We start from the raw sequence: 22,435 nt of genomic DNA on the forward strand, positions 1-22,435 counted from the left end.
GTACATCTTCTTTTATTTTCCATGATGGATATGTGTTAAAATTGGCAACTAGGGCCAAACTCCATGTGGGTCATCTTATTTATGGCAGCTGATATTTTTCTTGGACTCTTCTCATCGAGAGGTGTAGGATTGATCTAAAGATCATCCGATACTGATAAGTATTCATGGAGTTATGAATTTATTTGTGTTATAAGACAATTCGTCAAGGTCGGCTAGCAACCAAATAAACCCCACATGTGCTCAACGTTTTAGTATAAAAAGAGATGACTTGATAGTCATTTCTACACACACTTCTATCTTGATTTCTCTCCACTTGTCTTGGGTTTTAGTGGAAGAGAAATCTAGGAGTGGAAGCCCTAGACATTGGAGGAAAAGAGGTTGCCCTAGCCGTAGCAAAGAAGGCAGCCCTAAACGTTGTTCTAAGGCAGCCCTAATGCTATCCTAAAGGCAGCCCTAAACGTTGTTCTAAGGCAGCCCTAAAGGCTGTCCTAAAGGCAGCCCTAAATGCTGTCCTAAAGGCAGCCCTAAATGTTGTTCTAAGGCAACCCTAATGCTGTCCTAAAGGCAGCCCTAAACGTTGTTCTAAGGCAGCGCTAAACATTGTTCTAAGGCAGCCCTAAATGCTGTCCTAAAGGCAGCCCTAAACGCTGTTTCTAGGTAAGGTTTAGAGCTGCAAAGATGCATGGACAGAAAGGCTACATAAGTGCTGCAAAGATGCATGGACAACAAGGCTAGATAGTGCTGCAAAGATGCATGGACAACAAGGCTACATAAGCGCTGCAAAGATGCATGGAGAGTAAGGCTAGATAGTGCTGCAAAGATGCATGGACAACAAGGCTACATAGTGCTGCAAAGATGCATGGATAGCAATGACATTGTGACATGGCAGCAAAGGTACATGGTGCTGCAAACTCATTGGACAACACAATGATGGTACAACAGCTTGTTGGGACATCACAATGGTCAATGACATTGTGACATTGTGCAGCAGAGATACATGAGACATCTAGTATTTAGTGTAGCAAGTTCATGGTGTTGCAATAGTATGGTACATGGGACAGCAACAACAACAAGGTGCAACAAGCATAGTGCTGCAATCACATTGGGATAGTAGTATGGTACTTGGTGCAACAAGCACATTGGGACAGCGGTATGGTACTTGGTGCAGCAAGCACATGGGTGACAACATGGTGCTGCAGTGGCACAAGGTACAACAGTGCTAAACATTGGGACAACAATGCAGCATAAGGTGCAATAGTATGATGTGTACAACATGGTCATAAGGTCCAACATTGTGATGATGGGTGCAATATGGTGCAGTGAGGTGTAGCATGACGACGAGATGCAGCACAATGATAGGTGAAGGAGTCACATTGGAGAATTAGTTGAAGTAGCATGTTTTCAACTGATCTCATGTATCATCTTCTTAGAGATGATCTATTCTCTTATCTATATAAGTCAAAGTGTTGACTTTTGTTGTAAATGTACTCTCTCTCTCTATCTCTGTTGAACTATTGAAGAACATGTAAGAAGAATTGATCAAGGGTTCCCCACATTGGGGTTTGTCCTTGGCTAGTGCCACATCTTGTGTCCTTTTGTCTTGGCTTGTCTTCTGCGATTTATGTTTATGTTCTATCTGCAGTTTATTTTAACGTTGATATGATTGCTAATCTGGAAAAGATATTGAGCTAACTGTGAAAATTGAAATAAATTGCCCTAAGCATAGAACATACCTAAAAATAACATGGTATCAGAGATGAGGTGAAGACAAAGCCCAAGCAAGAGTGAAAGAGCAATCACCAAAGACAGTTGGGAAAGGCCAAAAGGTTCAATGGATTCCTCATCCCTCTTCAAATTCGCCAAGGGTGAAGTCGAAGCAGAGAATATTATCAAAATGGCACAGCGAAAGCTTTTGATGGTCCACCTAAAGATCACTTCGATGGGAAGTCTGGATCTAAGGGTGGAAGGAAAGGCAGATGCCTTGGTAGTAATAAGTCCAGCCATTATGCGAAGAAGTGTCCGAATGGTAGGGACACATCACTTGATGAAGATAAAAATCATTCCAGGGACATCTTCAATGATCAGAGGAATGACAGGTAATGCAGGTCATCAAGGAAACGGGCGACTCTTCAAGAAAGCAAGGAAACCCAGGTATGAAGAATCAAATGTTGTTTCTGATAAGATAAAGAAGCGTTATCTTGTATTGGCCCTCTCCTTCAGATTCTTTGGGAATCTGGCTTATTGATTGTAGTGCTTCAAGGCACTTCATCGGATAGAAGGGTGATCTCTCTAATTTAGTAGAGATGGAAACAATCGTGGGATTATACTTGGAGCCGATGCCACCTATCTCGGAAAGGGTGTAGGGAATGTTACCCCTAGATTGAATGAGGGTAACTCGATTCATTTACGAGAATCTCTTTATGTACTTGATCGCAAGAAGAACCTGGTGTCCATTTCGACAATGGAAGTCAAAGGTTTCAAGGTGGCATTCATCGATGAAAAGGTACGTGTTTGAAAATAGAATTTTTTAAGATGCTTTTACTCATGGGTTCAGGGTTGGAAATTTGTATCAAGTTGCAGGATGGTCCATTGGAGACCATGTCAGTTGTCACATCTCATCTATAGCACTAGAGGTCTACTTATTATGGGGCCCTACCCAATGTGAGTCAGATGGTGACAGGGATGCTTGAATTCAAGAAGAGCATGTAGGTACATGTCCGAGATGTACCAAAGGAAAATCTTACAAGGGGACCATTCCCCCCATGTAGCAGGTCCACAGGTTTGGAACAACCTGAGGAGTTTGAGATTCATGATCGAGAATCTCATGTATACAGGTGGAAGAAATCCCTCTATGGCTTGAAGCATAACACCGCGGGAGTAGTATGAGAGAATTGATAGCTATCTGATGAAGTTGAGATTCACTAGGAGTGAAACTGATCCAAACCATTGCTTGAAGGTTGTGGATGATAGACCTCTCATACGACGACCTATTTCTGACAGGTGCAGACCCTCTCATTTGCAGAAGTAAGAGGGAGTTGGATTTCGGATGTGGAATAGTAAACTACAAGCCCGTGACTACCTCGTGGATCTTAACTTTCAGAAGTTATATGGTAGTGATGCCAGACCAGATTTGGGAAATGCCTCTGAGTTTCATAAACTCATTCACATTGATGTTCTTGGTGAACTTCTGTCTGGATATATGTTTTGCAATTAGCATGGTGAGCTCATGTTTGATTGAGCATCACTGGATTGGTGCCAAGAATATTCTGAGATATCTTCGGGGCACAATCTCTCATAGATTGAGATCCATTGCCGAAAATATGAAGCTGCATGATTATTCGAATGCAGTGTGGAGGATCACTAGAGCACTTCTCAGTGTTGGTTCTCTTTGGATTCTTCTTCGATATTATGGATGAACAGGAAGCAGAAGTTGGTTGCTATAAGCACCGCTGAGATTGAACATATAGCTATGAGTATGATCTCGTATGAAGCTGCCTGGTTGCGGAAGCTCTTCAGTGAGTTGTTTGACTTTGTACACATGATGAATACCATTGTGATCCTTTGTAACAACCAAGGGGGGATTCGATTGTTGAGGAATCCCATATTCGATGATTGCTCTAGCAGATAGACATCAGATACTACCTTATCTGGGATATGGTAAGTCGATTAGCCAGGAGGCTCCATCACATTGAAACTGATGTACAGGTCGCAAACTTTTTGTCAAAGCCCTAGGGAAAGGTCAAATCTGTGACTTTCTCGAACGACTTGGAGTCATTGAGAGACCTTCTTATAAGGGTCTTGCATGTTGCATGCATTGAGCTCTGGGAGCTCCGGGGGGTTTGGGGTACTTACTGGAGAAACACGCGACCATAGGGTGACACACCCTCCCCTAATGGTGTGCTGTGTATAGGGTGAATGGCTCAGCCTTTCCTGTGATATCCCATGGTGATTGTGGAACAGGATGATTAGTTCTCCCGTGGCGACTGTGGAACAGGATGATTAGTTCTCTTGTGGGGCGGGATGATTAGTTCTCCTGTGGCGACTGTGGAACAGGATGATTAATTCTCCTGTGGGCCGGGATGATTAGTTCTCCCATGGCGACTGTGGGACAGGATGATTCGTTCTCCTGTGGACAGGATGATTAGTTCTCTTGTCAAGGCATCCTACCCATGCAGTCTGGGACTCATGGGAGGTACCTCTCATCTGATCAATGAGTAGGGAAATGGGGTTAGGGACCATTAGTAGTACTATCAATGGACGCATCGTTGTATCTACTGTACTCCCTATGCTAGGATGACCTCCATTGATCTGGGATCAATGAAACTGATATGGGATCAATATGAGTGCTTTGAGACACTCTCTTGTGATACTGATCTGGGATCAATGAAATTGACTTCGGGTCAGTAAGAGTGGTATGACACACCCTCTTCATATGGAACTGACTTCGGGTCAGTAGAGAATGGTATGAGACATTCTTGATCAATTCTTCTTCTTCATGGTTCAACAGAGTAGAGCAGAGTAGTGCAAGGCACTGATGGCAGAGATAGTACAGTTGGACAAATGGATCAGTGGATGGAGTTATCCCTAGTTGAGAGGGAGTGTTAAAATTGGCAACTAAGGCCAAACTCCATGTGGGTCATCTTATTTATGGCGGCTGATATTTTTCTTGGACTCCTCTCATCGAGAGGTGTAGGATTGATCTAAAGATCATCCGATTCCGATAAGTATTCATGGAGTTATGAATTTATTTGTGTTATAAGACAATTCGTCAAGGTCGGCCAGCAACCAAATAAACCCCACATGTGCTCAATGTTTTACTATAAAAGGAGATGACTTGATAGTCATTTCTACACATACTTCTATCTTGATTTCTCTCCACTTGTCTTGGGTTTTAGTGGAAGAGAAATCTAGGAGTGGAAGCCCTAGACGTTGGAGGAAAAGAGGCTGCCCTAGCTGCAACAAAGAAGGCAGCCCTAAATGTTGCTCTAAGGCAGCCCTAACGCTATCCTAAAGGAAGCCCTAAACGTTTTTCTAAGGCAGCCCTAAATTCTGTCCTAAAGGCAGCCCTAAACGTCGTTCTAAGGCAGCCCTAATGCTGTCCTAAAGGCAGCCCTAAACGTTGTTCTAAGGCAGCCCTAAATGCTGTGCTAAAGGAAACCCTAAACGTTGTTCTAAGGCAGTCCTAAATGCTGTCCTAAAGGCAGCCCTACACGCTTTTTCTAGGTACGGTTTAGAGCTGCAAAGATGCATGGACAACAAGGCTACATAAGTGTTGCAAAGATGCATGGACAACAAGGCTAGATAGTGCTGCAAAGATGCATGGACAGCAAGGCTACATAAGTGCTGCAAAGATGCATGGACAACAAGGCTAGATAGTGCTGCAAAGATGCATGGACAACAAGGCTACATAGTGCTGCAAAGATGCATGGACAACAATGACATTGTGACATGGCAGCAAAGGTACATGGTGCTGCAAACTCATTGGACAACACAATGATGGGACAACAGCTTGTTGGGACAGCACAATGATCAATGACATTGTGACATTGTGCAGCAGAGATACATGGGACATCTAGTATTTAGTGCAGCAAGTTCATGGTGCTGCAATAGTATGGTACATGGGATAGCAACAACAACAAGGTGCAGCACGCATAGTGCCGCAAGCACACTGGGACCATAGTATGGTACTTGGTGCAGCAAGCACATGGGTGACAGCATGGTGCTGCAGTGGCACAAGGTACAATAGTGCTAAACACTGGGACAACAATGCAGCATAAGGTGCAGCAGTATGATGTGTACAACATGGTCATAAGGTCCAACATTGTGATGATGGGTGCAACATGGTGCAGTGAGGTGCAACGTGATGACGAGATGCAGCACAATGATAGGTGAAGGAGTCACCTTGGAGAATCAGTTGAAGCAACATGTCTTCAACTGATCTCATGTATCATCTTCTTAGAGATGATCTATTCTCTTATCTAGATAAGTCAAAGTGTTGACTTCTGTTGTAAATGTACTATCTCTCTCTCTCTGGTGAACTATTGAAGAACATATAAGAAGAATTGTTCAAGGGTTTCCCCACATTGGGGTTTGTCCCTAGCTTGTGCCACATCTTGTGTCCTCTTGTCTTGGCTTGTCTTCTGCGATTTATGTTTATGTTCTATCTGCAGTTTATTTTAATGCTAATGTGATTGCTAATCTGGAAAAGATATTGAGCTAACTGTGAAAATTGAAATAAATTGCTCTAAGCATAGAACATACCTAAAATTAACAATATGACGATGAGTATGATGACTATTAGCTTTTAGGATTTACTAGCTTCTATGCTCATTGCTCATAATTCATACATGTAGCATTATAGCCTCAAGGCTCATATATATAGGCTACTTTTGGATGTATATATTATTTATAAATAATAAAGGCTGTTTTTGGAGTTTAACGCTTGCATTATGTATAATTTGTCCAATTTCTTTTATGCTTCTTATTTAAATGTTCTTGGGTCTTCACACTTGCTCATTTATTCATGAATCTGTATATGTATTCTAATCATAATGTTAAAACTTAAATCATAAATTCTTTCTTTCAAAGTTTCAATATAATTTTATGAAATATCACATTACACACACTCACAAGTCACACCTATACATGCACACATATATTGTGTTTCCTTGTTTCTTAATTTTTGAGGGGTCATGTTTCCGGTGTGTTTCTATTTCAGATACATGTTTCCATTTCCCCATACCATGCAACTTATTTTGTGATATTTCCAACACCAGTCCTTCCATGCAGGGCTTGTACAATTCAATTGTATCTTGAATAAACTATTTTGTGGGGATATACTATAAATTTTGAGAAAAGCATTTTTGTTAGCAACTAGTAGGTGTTGAGATCATTGTTCTTCAATCTTGCGTGTATGGGATCAAGGGTCGCATAAGTCTTCCCAACTATGAAAGTCTATTTAGAAATCCTTTCACTGCCCAATTGAGGAGAAAGTCCATTTGACTTCTCTTTGAAGGGAATATTTTAATTGCATGGGATACAAACTCTGATTCATTTCTAGGGTCTTAAAACTCCTACCCCATCTTTTTACATTTAGCTTTCCATGCAATCTAGATCCTTTGTCCCGTATCAAGTTATCAACAGGGTTAACAGATAAGTGACTCCAAAAACAATGCCACCCTTTTCATCTGCATGACCGGTAAAGCATTAATCTCCCTGTTGTTGGGCATTCTATAATCCAACGTTGCTCATTTGTTTCACGACATGTGCTTAACTGCCTCTCGAGGATCCGTTAACTCTGGTGATGCATTTGTTTACTAACACTTGCAGGTTTTGGTTCAACGACAATTGTGATTCCAACCATAGTATTCAAAACTGGAACTGGTGACTGGACCGGTCCACGTAATAAACCAGGTTTCAAACTGGAATTGGTCAAACCAGGATTGCTCATATCTCACGTAATAAACCAGGTTTCAAACTGGAATTGGTCAAATTAGGACTGCTCATATCTCAATAAACCAATTTTTTTAAAATACATGAAATAATAAAATTTTATGAAAAAAACTATTTTTAAGATTTAAAACCACGATTCCAAACCAATAGAGACAACATATGCAAAGTTTTCTCATCTATATACCAGGTAAAGGTGAATATATCAAAATAACACCGAGTGAAATACATATCATCGAAAAAATACATAAGCAATGAGGCTCTAAATGGCCTATAAAGTCCGGAAACAATGCTACAGGCTATGGGTCCATTGGCCTACTACAAGACTACAAGTACATATCAGTGATCAACATGGTCATTCCTCATCATGATCAAACTCATCACCACTACTAGACATAGGATCATCAACAAGAGCTACATAAACATCATCTGTATCATAGTCGATGCCTCAGCCTCATCTGCAACCTCAGTAGTAGCACCAGTAACAATAAAACTAGACCTAATGAAAGCAAGAGTTGGTTGAGCACACGACTAGTGCCTTCCATTGGTTGTTTGCCTTTGCTTGATTCGTCTACTAGTTCTGGTTCCAATAGCGCTACTAGATTTGCATTGGGATCAACCCCCACTAACTACATGTCAATATCAAAATCAAGATCAAAATCAATTGCTTAAGTCTCCTCCACCCATTCTGATGTTAGATCAATATCGTCCAACACAATGGGATCTAGATTAGGTCTTATGTTCATCAATTGGTTGTGCCTTAGTTGAAAGTTGTATTGCACGAAGACAAGATCATTTAACTGTTTTTGTTCTAAACGATTTCTCTTTTTTTGTGTGTATGCGCTCAAAAACAAACCAATTGTGCTCACAACCTAAAGCAATGCAAGTTTGGTTGAGGACTCTAACTGCAAACTTTTGTAGTTGAGGACATTGGCTGCCAAATGACTCCCACCAATGTGTTGCAAAGAAAAAAACATTAATTAGTAACTTAGTTCATTTCATTACTTATTTACAAGTATTTACAGACAATTTGAATTGTAAATGTATAAACAATTGAAATTTAAAAGAAAAACAAACTAGAATTGCTTACCTAGTTATCCACATCTCTTGCCATCTTTGCCAAGTTTTTTCCAAAGGTACCCGCTGCCATACTGAAAAGAGTAATTTGTTTATGTATTTCCAACTAGTCGGAATTGTTAGGGACCATGCTCTCCAAGCAATCATACAACCCATCTTTAGCCTCCCTAGTCTACACATCTCCTAGCTGAGCTTTATAGTGGTACTTTGGGTTCAAAAAATACCCTGGTGCATGTATAGGATGATGGAGTTGATTGTTCCTGGTATTATCGATGAACTCCCAAATTTACCCATATTTAGCTAATTTATCCTTGTAAGATACTTGTATCTACTCCTTTGCCTAATCCATAGCCTCATAGATGTAGCCCATGGACAATTTTTCCCCATCCACCATCTGTAGCACCTTAACAAGGGACTTGCCAATTTTCACAACCTCTGCAGACTTCTTCCAAAAATAATTGTTAAAAACTTTCTTTTTGGTGTCTTTTCCATCTTGTCTATGAGCCCATCGAGATGAAGTTCATTCATCAGAAGAAAATATTTCCTGCAAGTTTTGTTGTTGAGAATTGAGACATTGCAAGGTAAGGAAGTGAGTTGCAAATCTCATAATTGCAAGCCTAACAAACTCTTTGCCCCCAATTTTTTTCCTCATTGGGCTCTGTTACCCATCGTTTTATGGGTAATATCCCTAGGAGAAATTTTTTCTCCAAAATGGTCCTCAGCAAGCAGCCCCTTGTGGCCATCAGCTAGCTCATTGTGCCATTTTGTCCACCACCTGAGCCAGCCATGTGGTCCCTCGCCCATCTGTCGTATGTTTGAAGGTGAGCCTCCCTAATCTAAAGGTATGACTTGTCGTATTGAAATTGAGTATTGTAGTTTGCTTATCATGGACACTTCTGGGTATGGATTAATGGGGGGGCTCGGTGGAAAGAATGGGCTACGTCTGTGCTTTTCTCCCCTAGACCCCTTTTAAGAATTAACCTTGGATTCTAGTCTTGTGGGATCTCTTTTACTGATCATTTGGTTTTAGGGATGGTATTTCACGGGAAACCCCGATTTTGGTTGCGTGGTCCCGCTTCCTTATCTGCTTATATTACCCTTTTTCCACTCATTATTATCCCATCCATCATTTTTCCCGCCTGGGTCCACATTCCTCTATTGGGTCCACATAGGGTTAACCTGCCCCCTCCCCCTGCCCACACCTTGGGTCATGGCTTGGAATGAAGTCTGGAGGTTGATGCAACTGAAAAGAAAATTAAAAGCATATATCGCCACATTCAACAGGAAAAGTACCAAAAAATGCAAAAGATGGCCGAGACAAAAACATTTTAGCACATGGGAAAAAGCCAACACATGAGCTCTACCCCATTATCATGGCCATCACCTTGGTTCCTACAGGTTCTATGAGCCTTCTTCATCATATAGGAACCCATGATTGTTTCAACCCCTTGTGGGCGATGAACCACCCCACCTTAAAAGGGGGATTCCACTGCTACATCTTACACATCATGCTCCAACCCCATGAGCCCCAAACAGTTAATCAAGGAAAATCATAAAAGGCAAAAGGCATATAAATAAGGGTGGAAAAACCAAGTCCGGGGCACCTCATGTACCACGATTGCTCCCTCCTACACAGTATAAACCCAAAGTGTGGGCTTCGCTCTTATTCACTACCGTTGTACCCCAACATGTGACCCAGGGCTGCCCTCTCTTATCCCCTACTTCATTCACCGATCTGTCACATGCCACCACCTTTTGACGGATGTACCTTGACTATATTATCCCCTTTAGAGGTAAAAACCACCTAATAGGGTGCTTGGTTAACCCATTCGGAGTTTAGGAGACATTGGCACATCCTAAAGCCCATTATGGAAGGCAGGCCATTATGAAGTCCCCACCTGTGGTCCATGATTAGGTAAGCTTATTTACTCGATTTCTCTAATGACTTGTTGTATTAGAAGGCTAGGGGACGCATTCGATCTTATGCAGAATTGCAGATGGTTTCCATTTGGGGTTTGGTCTCCCTATACGGGGTCCTAACCCTCTAGAGGGCTACATTGCCACATGTAGGGTGAGGGTTGAGAGCCATGGGCCTCCACAGTGGTAGAGTACACTCCATGGATCCCCATAGCCATTTAGAGATTGCTCTTGGTTCACCTATTGGATGAGGAGGATGCGCTTTATCCATCATGCCTAGCCAGCCTTAGATCTACACCATATACTTGGTAGATGATCCAGGACTTCCACGACGATGTGACATCACCTACACCATCATCTCAACCCTTGAGGATGATCTACAACCATCTTCGATTTGTTTGGAGACCCATGAGGACACTTGTGTACCCCCACATGTCATTTGGAGAACCACAGGTTATTACAAGGGGCCAACCCCTTGTCCACTGCTTTTGCGGGTCCTGTTCTTTGTTGTGGCACCCATGGACCTCATTAGGCCTCTTAGAGGGCCCTACGACATGCATATATTATTATTTGACCTCTTGAGAGGCTTACTTTTTCATTTGTGAGCTAGTTTGGTGGGCTTGTAAGTTGTCACCAAAAGGTTGTATTATTAGCACATTATTTTATTCTTGGGGCTTATGTAGGCCAAGGAGGCTAATTCGAACCAGTGTTTTACGACTCCGACCAGGACTCCGACTCGGCTGAGGATCGACTCCGACTCCAACTCCGAATCGGTAATGACTCGGCCTAGTCGATTTCAATGACTCGGTCGTTGTAAAAAATACATTAAATATTTATTTTTTTTATAAAAAAACATAATTTTAAATATTTTAAACATAATTTTAAAGATTTTCATTCATGTTTCCAAACACATAGCATTATAATATAGATGGAAGACAACATATGATCAAAGTAGGCTCATGAACCAATCCATTATATCAAAATGGTACCCAATGGCAATACATAGTCAACTGTCATACATGATCAAAGACTCAAAACAAAATACAAATAACCAAGGATTAAACATAGTCAACTGTCATACAAGGATTAAACCGACTCTTAGTCTGATCTAAACACCTTCAAAAATTCCTCAAAGACTCTTCCAAATTCTGCTAATAGCTCTGTCCCCTAGATGCCTCTATAAGTACTCAAGGTAGGCTTCAGATCATCCCCAAGAACTTGCATTAGAATCACTTGAAGTCCTGCTTAAGAAGTCTTCAAGATCTGCACCAACAGGCTTTCAAGTCTGCTCAAGAGATCTTCTAAGGGCTATCCCAGTAATGGCTTCCAAGGCACTTCAATACTGCTTTAGATGTTATCTTCAGAGCCCTTCAAAATCTACTCCAAGGTGCTTGCATGTCTACAAAATGCTGCTTCAGAATCTTTTCAAGGGCTGCTCTAAAGACATCAAGGGAGTGCTGCAAAATGCCTCCTAGGTCTGCTCAAATTGTCTCAAAGGGCTGCTTAAAACTGTTTCAAAAGACTGTCCATGTCAAGAAGAGATGCTCCACAGATTTGCTGATGTTCTATATTGGACCAAACTATTTTCAACAGATCTGAGCTTCAATGGTTCAAAGAAAATGTCCTCCACAGTGCAAAACTTTGTCACCACGGATCTGATTTTAAATGCTTCCACAAGTCCAAAAAATCCCACTACAAATCCAAGCTACAACAGGTTTAAATTCTTTCACAGATCCACTAATTCGTTTTACAAGCAGAAGACACCATAGTGCTGAAAAAGTGTGAGATTTGTGGGCCCAAACAGTACTCAGGTTCTGTCCTACGTTTCCAAATTATGCTTGTGACACAGGTCTCAGGTTTGCACAGTATATCGATCAAATCCCAATCACAGAATCTTCACCAAAATTCATCCTTTTTTAACTCTTTGCTCTTTTCTGCAATTCACCTCTTCTTAACCAATTTTTTCTGTACTCTCTTGACTGAAAATTTCAGAGCTAAAATGGACAAGTTCAGTTGGGTATATATACTTGTTTGAGTCTATGAAGAGACATGTCTATTTGGAGGATCCAACATGCCTTAGTGAGCCTATTCAACTTGGCTGGCAGCCTTTTTCAATTTTTAACATACACATATTTCAAAAAGTAAAATCTCTGCAATGACACACAGTTATGAGGTAAAAAAGTGAAAAAAAAAACATGATTTACGCTGCCCAGCCGGTTTTCATTGACCCGGCCTGGTCAATACGGACTCGGCCTGGTTGACCGAGTCAACTATGACTCGGCCTGGTCATTGGATGACTAGGCCGAGTCATAGTTGACTCGGCCAACCTAGCCGGTTACTTGGCCTGGTCGTAATTTTTTTTATCGGCTCGGTTTGACCAGGCCGTTTCCGAGTTGACTCGGCCTGGTTGTAAAACACTGATTCGAACTCCTTAGACGTGTATAAATACAAGTGAGGTGAGATCATTTCTCATCATCACTTTGGATTGGATCTCTCTCTTCTTTAGAGAATTTCTCACTTTTTGCTAGAGGATGAATTGTGGCATTTATGGATGAATTTTGATGTATGGTTATTGGTCTATCTTCTCTTGGAGCTTCTTTATTGTCATTTGTTAATGGTTGGATATACTCTACTGCATGTAAGTACGAAATATTGATGTTATTCTTGTTACTTTGTCATATATGCTGGACTGGGATTTTCGTTGTTTTTTAGGGTTAATTGTTGCATGCAAATTATTGCTTAATATTGTGGAATTGTCTCGATTATAACGTTCTCTCCATCGTATGGGCCATGTAGTGTGAGTGAAATCTCCTAGAGGTAAAACTTGACCTTGACAAGCCATTCCTCTTGTGCATTTGAAGTATAAAAGCTGCAATATTGCTTTCACTTGACTTAGAGGGTTTGTGAAGTAATTTTGAGGCCTCCTTGATTAGGAACCAAGAAATCCTACACACAATCAACATAGAATCCATTCTCCCAAGCATTAAGGCACTGATCTACCAAGGGTCGTCACCAAAGCTCCTATTCTTTCACCTTTTCTCAAGTCTAGCCACATTGGGGTGCCTAGGGCATCAATTTCCCACTAAGCTAGCCACTGAAAAAATTTAATTTCCTAGGGTCTCCTGCGCTGCCCTTTCCTCTACCCCTCCTCCAAATTTGTAGACATTCCGACGGTGGAATAGGGAGAAAAGCCAAGCCCTAGCTTCGGAACCAAAACTTGCCTTGCCATCCCCAAGGCTAGCACTTCCTAGGGTCAATTCAACATCCTCAAGTAATCATATTTTATTTGATCCTTTCTCTACCTTGTCTAGGGTAGGAATATCATTGGTTGCTACATTCCTTTCTCATACCCTAGACTAGGTCCACTTGGCCCTGTGTGGTCCCACTCCTTTGAAAGACCATTTTTTAAGAACCATCCAGGATACCAATTCTGACAAGGATGTTAGGGATTAGAAAACTCATTCACAAGTCTTATCCATATTTTTAAAAACTAGCGTAGCTAACCGGTTATTGGTCTAACCGGCTGGTTAGCAGGCCCATCGGTTGGAACAGGAGCAAAAACCGGCTTTAAGAGGCTGGATGGCGGAAAAATGGCCCTAATCGGTCCTAACCGGCCGGTTTAGGATGGAACCGGCCGGTTTGTAGCAAATTCGCTGGTTCAGTCCTAAATCGACCGGTTATCGGCCATGCCCACCGAGGCCCCACTTAGCGCATTTCTCAATGAGTTTAGGGGTTTTGGAGGGAAACTAAGGGTGCTTTCCCTCCAAAAACACCCTCTCCAAGCCTTTAAGAAGCCCCTCTCCCTCTCATTTGTCTCACACATCTGATTTGGAGTGTTTATGAGTGTTTGTGAGCTTGGACAGTGTTGAGTTTTTGCTGGAGTAGTCATCTTGGAGTTGGAGTTGGAGCTATTTTGGAGATAGTTTGTAGCTGTCAGTGGAGTTGGCATCTTCAAGAGGACGCTGAGGAAGCTAGTTTGCATTTCCAGGAAAGGATTTTCACTTGAAAATTCCTCATTTGACTGCTGTCCATGAATTAAATTTTTTTATGTGTTATAAATTTATAAACTTCTCACTTCTATCATCTATGCTATCAATTTTTTTAGCTTGAATGTGCATTTGTTTTCCTAAATTTAGCTTTGGTTTTCCATGTTTCTTAGCTGCAATTTTTTTTTAAATGATAGATTTCTTTGCAAATTTTAATTATTTCAAGCAAACATGGCTCCAAAAGGAAAGGATAGTGCATGGGCTCATTGTGATGTAATTGATGGAAAAATGATATGCAAATTATGGCATAAATCTATTGTAGGTGGGGGGATTCTTAGATTGAAACAAAACTTGGCTAGGGTAAGAGGCCAAGTAAAGCCATGCGATGCACCAAATGCAGTGTTAGGTCCTATTAGGGCAGAATACATTTCCAAGTTTGAAAAGTTTTATGAGGATAAGGCTAGGGAGAAGGCCATCCAAGATGACATTGCAAGGAAGAGGGAATTATTAGAAGCCATGAAAGAGAGTGGGTATGATGATTATGAGATTCAAGACTCAACTTCTATCCCTTCCACCAATGACCCCTTTCACTATCTTCATCCTTCTTGTGGCCAACCATCAAAAGGAACAAAGAGAACAAACATCCAAAGTTTTTTCTCATCTTCTGCCAACATTGCCTCTTCTAATCCCACTTCCTCCCAGCCAAGTCGTCAACCCACTTTGGATCAACATTGGAAAAACAATGCAAAGAAACTTCTCATCAATACATTGCTAGATGGTGGTTTGATTCAGATATCCCATTTAATGCTGCTCGCTCACCTTATTACCAACTTATGTGGGAATCTGTTATAGCTGCAGGAAAAGGCTTCAAAGGCCCTAGTATGCATGACTTGAGGGGAGCTCTTTTGCAAAAAGAGATATCTTCCATTGATGAGTATTTGGTTGAGTTTAAATATTCACGGCTCAAAACAGGTTGTTCCATCATGTCAGATGGATGGACCGATTGAAAGAACCGCACTATCATTAATTTCCTTGTTTCTTGCCCTCAAGGAACCATGTTTTTGAGATCAGTTGATGCATCTGATAAGGTGAAGGATGCGGCCCTTCTATTTGAGCTTTTGGATGACATTATTCAAGAAGTTGGGGAGCAGCATGTTGTGCAGGTCATCACCGATAATGCCTCAAACTATGTTCTTGCTGGAAAGATGCTTGAGTCCAAATATAAGACCATATTTTGGACTCCATGTGCTGCACATTGCATAGACCTCATGCTTGAGGACATAGGCAAAGTGGAGTGGGTAAAAAACACTGTAGAGCATGCCAAGTGCATTACAAAATACATTTACAACCACTCATGGGTACTGAGCTTAATGACGAAAAACACTGGGGGCAAAGAGCTTGTTAGGCCTGCAATTATGAGATTTGCAACTCACTTCCTCACATTGCAATGTCTTAATGGTCAAAATAAAAACTTGCAGAAAATGTTTTCTTCTGAAGAATGGTCTGAATCTCAGTGGGTTCATAGACAAGATGGAAAAGACACCAAAAAGAAAGTGTTAGACAATTATTTTTGAAAAAGGTCTGTAGAGCTTGTGAAAATTACTGAGCCCCTTGTTAAGGTGCTAAGGATGATGGATGGGGAAAAATTGGCCATGGGCTACATTTATGAGGCTATGGATCAGGCAAAGAAGCAGATATGGGCAACTTACAAGGATAGGTTAGCTAAATATGGCCGTATATGGGAGATCATTGATAAAAGATGGAACAATCAACTCCATCGTCTTATACATGCAGCTGGGTATTTTTTGAACCCAAAGTATCATTATAAAAATCGGTTAGGAGATTTGCATGATGGGGAGGTCAGAGCTGGATTGATTGATTACTTGGAGCACATGGTCCCTATCCATGCAGACCAGTTGGAAATACATAGACAACTTACTGTTTTCACTATGGCAGGTGGTACCTTTGGCAAAAACTTGGCAAAGATGGCAAGAGATGTGGACCAACCAGGTAAGCAATTCCAATTTCCAATTTGTTTTTATTTTCAAGTTAAAATTGTTTACGTTCTTTACAATTCAAATTATAAACTAAGTTACTAATTAATGTATTTTTCTTTGTAGCACATTGGTGAGAGTCATTTGGTGGCCAGTGTCCTCAATTGCAAAGGTTTGCAATTAGAGTCCTCAGTCAAACTTGCAGTGCTTCAGGTTGTGAGCGCAATTGGTCTGTTTTTGAGCGCATACACACGAAGAAGAGAAACCGTTTGGAACAAAAACGTTAAATGATCTTGTTTTCGTGCAATACAAACTTCGATTGAGGAGGAACCAAATGATGAGCAAAACACCTGATCTAGATCCCATTGTGTTGGACGATATTGATCCAACATCAGAATGGGTGGAGGAGATTAAAGATCTTGTGTTTGAGGCTGATTTTGATATCGACATGGCTTTAGTGGGGGATGAAGCAGATTATGTGGCGGCATCAAAACTAGGATTAGTAGCGGAATCAAGGAAAGGCAAAGAACCAATGGAAGGCACTAGTCATGTAGGTCGACAAACTCGTGCTTCCATTAGGTCCACTTCTATTGTTATTGGTGGCATTGATACTGAGGTTGCAGATCAGGCTGAGGCATCCTCAGACTCTGAACCAGATGATGTCTATGCAGCTCCTGATGATGATCCTGTGGCTAGTAGTGGTGATGAACTTGATGATTGATCATGTGTACACTGTAGACTTGTAGTAGGCCAATGGCCTCATAGCTTGCAACATTGTTTTTGGACTCTATAGGCCATTTAGAGCCTCATTTCTTATGTATTTTGCTATTTTGTCGATGATATGTATTGCACTCAGTGCCATTTTGATATATTCACCTTTACATGGTATATAAATGAACAAACTTTGCATATTTTGTCTCTATTGGCTTGGAATCATGGTTTTAAATCTTAAAAATAGTTTTGTTTCATTAAAAATTAATTATCTAATGTATTTTTCTAAAACCAGTTCGTTTAGACCAAACTAGTCCCGTTAGACCGGTTCCGGTCGGTAAACCGGTTCATTAGGTGGACCGGTCCAGTCATTGGTTCTGGTTTTAAAAACATTGGTCTTATCCCATAAAACTAACCCTCAAATCCTTTCTTCCTTTCCCTAGAATACCTAGTACCTTGCTTATAAAGAAAGCAATCTTCATCCTTTAGATTCTGGGAAACAATTATTCGAGCTACTCATATCTATTGACTTATCATTCATTAATGACTCCATACATATTGGGTCTCCTCCCATCAGTGAAATTTCGTAAATAGAAGGGAGCCTTAGCTGAGGTGACAGTGGGCTAAGACTCCATTTGTTGCCCTTGGCCTAACATTTTCCCTTTAGCGATTCCCCTTAGGTCCCCTGCTAGATTGAGCGGTAACAGGCTCAATACCCATGAGTGGTTGTAGATGTATTTTGTGATGCGCTTGACATGCTCTACAATGTTTTTTACCCACTCCAATTTTCCTATGTCCTCAAACATGACATCTATGCAATGTGCAACACATGGAGTCCAAAATATGGTCTTATATTTGGACTCTAGCATCTTTCCAACAAGAACATAGTTTGAGGCATTATCTGTGATGACCTGCACAACATTCTCCTCCCCCACTACTTGAATAATCTTTTCCAAGAGCTCAAATAGAAGGTTTGCATCCTTCACCTAATCAGATGCATCAACTAATCTCAAAAACATGGTTCCTTGAGAGCAAGAAACACAAAAATTAATGATAGTGTGGTTCTTTCCATCAGTTCATCCATCTGACATGATGGAACAACCTGTGTTGGCCCATGACTCTCTATGCTCATCCAAATACTCATCAATGGAGTGAATCTCTTTTTGCAAAAGAGTTCCCCTCAAGTCATGCACACTAGGGCCTTTGAAGCCCTTTCCTGCAACTATAACAGAGTCCCACATGGCTTGGTAATAAGGTGAGAAAGTAGTATTAAATGGGATATCTGCATCATACCACCATCTAGCAATGTATTGAAAGCCAGATTCTTTGCATTTCTTTTTCCAATGGTCATCCAAAGTGGGTTGACGTTGAGTTAGACTTGGTTGGGAGGAAGTGAGATTAGCTGAGGCAATGGCGGTAGAAGTTGAGAAATAACTTTAGATGTTCATCCTCTTTTTTCCTTTAGATTGTTGGCCTTGATTATAAGACCCAAGAGCATGAGGAACATAGTGAAAGGGGTCATTGGTGGAAGGGATAGAAGAGGAGTCTTGAATCTCAAAATCATTATACCCACCATCTCTCATGGCTTGTAAAATTTCCTTCTTCCTTGCAATTTCTTCTTGGATAGCCTTATCCCTAGCCTTATTCTCCTCAAACTTCTCAAACTTGGCAAGGTATTTTGCCCTAACATCTCCCATCACTTCCTTTGGCGCTTGACGTGGCTTTACTTGGCCTCTTATACCAGCCAAGTGTTGTTTCAACCTGAGAATACCCCCCGGTCCAATAGATTTGTTGCAAAATTTGTAGATCATTTTTCTCACAATGAGCCCATGCAATGTCCTTGGTTTTTGGAAGCATGGTGGCTAGAAATATTTGAAATTTGCAAATGAAAGAAATTTGCAAATTAAGCAAAATTGCAGCCAAGTAAAATGAAAAATCTAAGATAAATTTGGGAAAAAATGGGGCATATTTAGCCTACAAAATTTAAGACTTGAAAACTAATAGTTGAACTTGAAACTTGATAACATAAAACACATAAAAAAAATTAAATACATTGACAACAATGAATTATGGATTTTTAAAGTGAAAATCCTTACTTGGAAATGCAAACTAGCTCCCTTAGCTTCCTTTTGAAGATGTCAACTCCTCTAACAGCTCCAAACTAGCTCCAAAGTAGCTCCAAGTCTAAGTCCAAGCCTCCTTTATGACTACAACAAAAACTCAACTCTCTCCAAGCTCCCAATGAAGCTCACAAAAACTCCAAATAAGATGTGTGAGGCAAATGCGAGAGTAGACCTCTTTTTATTGGCTTGGAGGGGTTGTTTTTGGAGGGAAACAACCCTTAGTTTCCCTCAAAACCACCTCACAAACCGAAAATGATGAGTTCAATGGGTTCACACCCAGCTGGTTTATGCTCGGTTTGACCAAAAAACCGGTGGGAAGGGCAGGTCAACTCCGTTTTTCTACTAGTCTAGTGGCCTTGGCTTATGAACCGGCCGGTTTGACTGGTTTATGGTTCGAACCAATGGTTTTGAATACTATGATTCCAACAAATGGTATCAGAGCTAGAGGTCTGAAGTTCGAAACACCCCCAGCTCGCGTTGGGGGGGGGAGATTGTTAGGCATTGGATAATCCAATGCTCCTCATGTGTTTCGCAACATGTGCTTAACCACCTCTCGAGGATCTGTTAACTCTGGCGATGCTTCATTTACTAACCCTGCAGGTTTTGGGGTAACAACAATTGTGATTCCAACACCTATTACACTTTATTCATAAGAATATGGAACTCTGATTTTACGAAAAACGCATAAGACCTTAAGCATTTGGTACTGTTTTTGATGAGGGATCTTCTTTCGCTCATTCAACCCACTTCACATTCTGTCCATCAAGTTGAGTTTTATGCTTCATCAAGTGCCTACATGACAGAGTCTTAAATGTGTTCCTTGTTTGTACATCTGCATGATCTTTGTCCAGGTTGGGTGAACATGGCTCACTTGTACGCTAGTGAGAACTAGGTGTGTTTGAGGAAGTGCCATCCTGTCCATGCACCTTAGAGTGACCTGGACCATAAGAACAATTGCAAGTTTTTTATGGATACTCTGGACTAGGACTTCAGCATTCTCATTTGGTTGACTTTCTATTGCAGACATACATCATAATATTAGCTTGACGTTTCTTATGAATTTTGACGCTATGGTATTTTGTTTGATTTAGTGACCCCTGAGAATTGTCTTTATTTTGACTTTCTTCACAGCCTGGGCTATTACATTTTTAGATACATGGTACGTATTTAGAACAACTTTTCTAAACATCCTTCTTTGGTGGGTAACCCTTGAATTATGAAATTTGAATTAATTCATCATTTAAAGGCAAAATTACGGAGACAACTGGCTGTAATTGTACATTTGGGAGTTGCCATTCAAAAAGTTGTTTAAGAGTAACGTCTTTTATTGCTCCCTGCAGCGCTGTTGATCAATTCAGAAAACAGTTTGCTCACCTTGAAGAGCATTATGGTAAAGGTGGAATAGTGGCTCCGTTAGACAGACAGCATGCATCTTTACCAAGGTAGTAATATTTTCACCCTGACAAACATTAGAAGGTAGGAAGAGACAGTCATTATGTTTCTGAATTTGTTTTTGAGTAATGTCAAGCTAGGGCCTTGATATAAGCAATATAATGTGCAGGCCAAGTGTCCTCTATTCAAACAGAGAAGCACCATTGCCTGAGAAAACATATTCGTGCTCCTCTAGAAACCCTGCTTTGGGAGCTCATGACAAAGCTTCCAGGTTAATCAAGGAAACAGAACAGCACCAGCAAGATAGAACTTCTGGAAATATGTGGAAGGTCCCATTGCAAGTGCCTCAAAAGATGTTGCAAGGTATCAGCTCCCATTCTCTAGATGTAGTGCCTTCAAAGATTAATGCACCTGTATGTGATTGTGATTCATGATTGTGTGGATTTTTTTGAACATCGTTACCCACAGTTTTCCGAGGGTGTTAACATTACTGTATATGCTGCTTCTCGTACGATCTTAATGGACCTGACAGATTGACCTGATGGCAGGTTGCTCTGCAAAGCCAGGAAAGGTTATTGGATCAGTAATACCATATGAAAATTGTGGCATTGCAGAGGGTTATGATTCAAGAATGTTTACTATTATGTCTTCGCAGCATGATGCCTCAATTTACTCTTACCCGTGGCGGAGCTCTGATGTGAAAGTTCAGCAGAATGAGAAGGAAGAAGTGGCTGTTGGATCAAACTTAATGCAATCTGCCCAGTATACTGGGATTGGGGCGAGGAAAGTGGCTTCTCCTCATAGTCGAATGACTCATTGGTTGTAAATACTTTATGTCTTTTGATATTTGTATTTAAGATCAGTCTAACATTAGATTGACTCTATTCTGTTTTATCCAGCATCTCATAACGCACTCGAGCAGCTTTGCAGCGTAGTTTGTGGATTCTGGAATATGCAAAAATGATGCATGCAGAGTCCTGTTTGTAATCAACAAGAAATGTGTAATTCACAGGCCTCGAGGGGATTGCAGGCTTATTCATTTAGTCTGTCTGTCTATCTTACACACCATCTGCTCATGATGATTTTATTGAAGTTTAGGAGAGTTCCAAATCAGATCTGGAAGTTGACTTCGTATCTTATGTTAAGGTGATTGACTTAGCTGTTGATAACAAATACGAATTAAAATGCAAATATAACAAAAGGAAGGTGGCTTACATATTGCTCGTCATTTTTTTGGTCGTTTAACGTGAATTAAAATGCAAATATGACAAAAGGAAGGTGGCTTACATCTTGCTCATCATTTTTTTGGTGGTTTATGGAGCACCAAGGCACTGGTTTTGGGGACTATGGTATGGTGTTGGTTTAAAAGATTGAATTTTCCAATGAAGGTAATAGTTTAAATTTTAGAAGCACTAGAATATTGGTGAACTTGGAACCTAGAGAAGAAACGAGTAGCGGGTATGGTTGGAAAAAATAAAGATTTGTGCTGATTTATTAGTTACAAACTCAAAACCCAAAATAGCAAGTGGATTATGAAATGAAACAGGGCATCATGACTAAGAGTCAGAACATGTATAGAGTGATACCTACAAAATAGACCTTGTGTCGAATTGATCTATAATCTATAAATTTCCATGGATATTCCACTACATAGTTCATCACAACAAATCTATTAAAATAAACCGAAATCTATAATATGAAGGGTTAATTTCTTTATATTCTAGATAAATTATTATTGATTTTGTTGTTTATACATGCAATAGCTACTCTTCTGCACTATGGAACA

At 40.6% G+C, this 22,435-nt stretch overlaps 1 protein-coding gene across 1 annotated transcript in view; it reads left to right on the forward strand.

Moving 5' to 3' along the window:
- LOC149231061 (mitogen-activated protein kinase 15-like) overlaps positions 1 to 21,688 on the forward strand; it is a 62,770-nt gene extending 41,082 nt beyond the window's left edge. Inside the window, exons 8-10 of the mRNA XM_089381527.1 lie at positions 20,598 to 20,699; positions 20,819 to 21,012; positions 21,198 to 21,688. Of these exons, the coding sequence (XP_089237653.1) occupies positions 20,598 to 20,699; positions 20,819 to 21,012; positions 21,198 to 21,475 (574 nt within the window). The 3' untranslated portion in view covers positions 21,476 to 21,688. The remainder of the gene's footprint in view (positions 1 to 20,597; positions 20,700 to 20,818; positions 21,013 to 21,197) is intronic.
- The last annotated feature ends 747 nt before the right edge of the window (positions 21,689 to 22,435 follow it).

Source organism: Pinus tabuliformis, chromosome J (genome assembly GCF_031772625.1).
Source record: "Pinus tabuliformis cultivar Carrire ecotype Pingquan chromosome J, CPIR1, whole genome shotgun sequence".
In the NCBI taxonomy this organism is placed as follows: Eukaryota; Viridiplantae; Streptophyta; class Pinopsida; order Pinales; family Pinaceae; genus Pinus; species Pinus tabuliformis.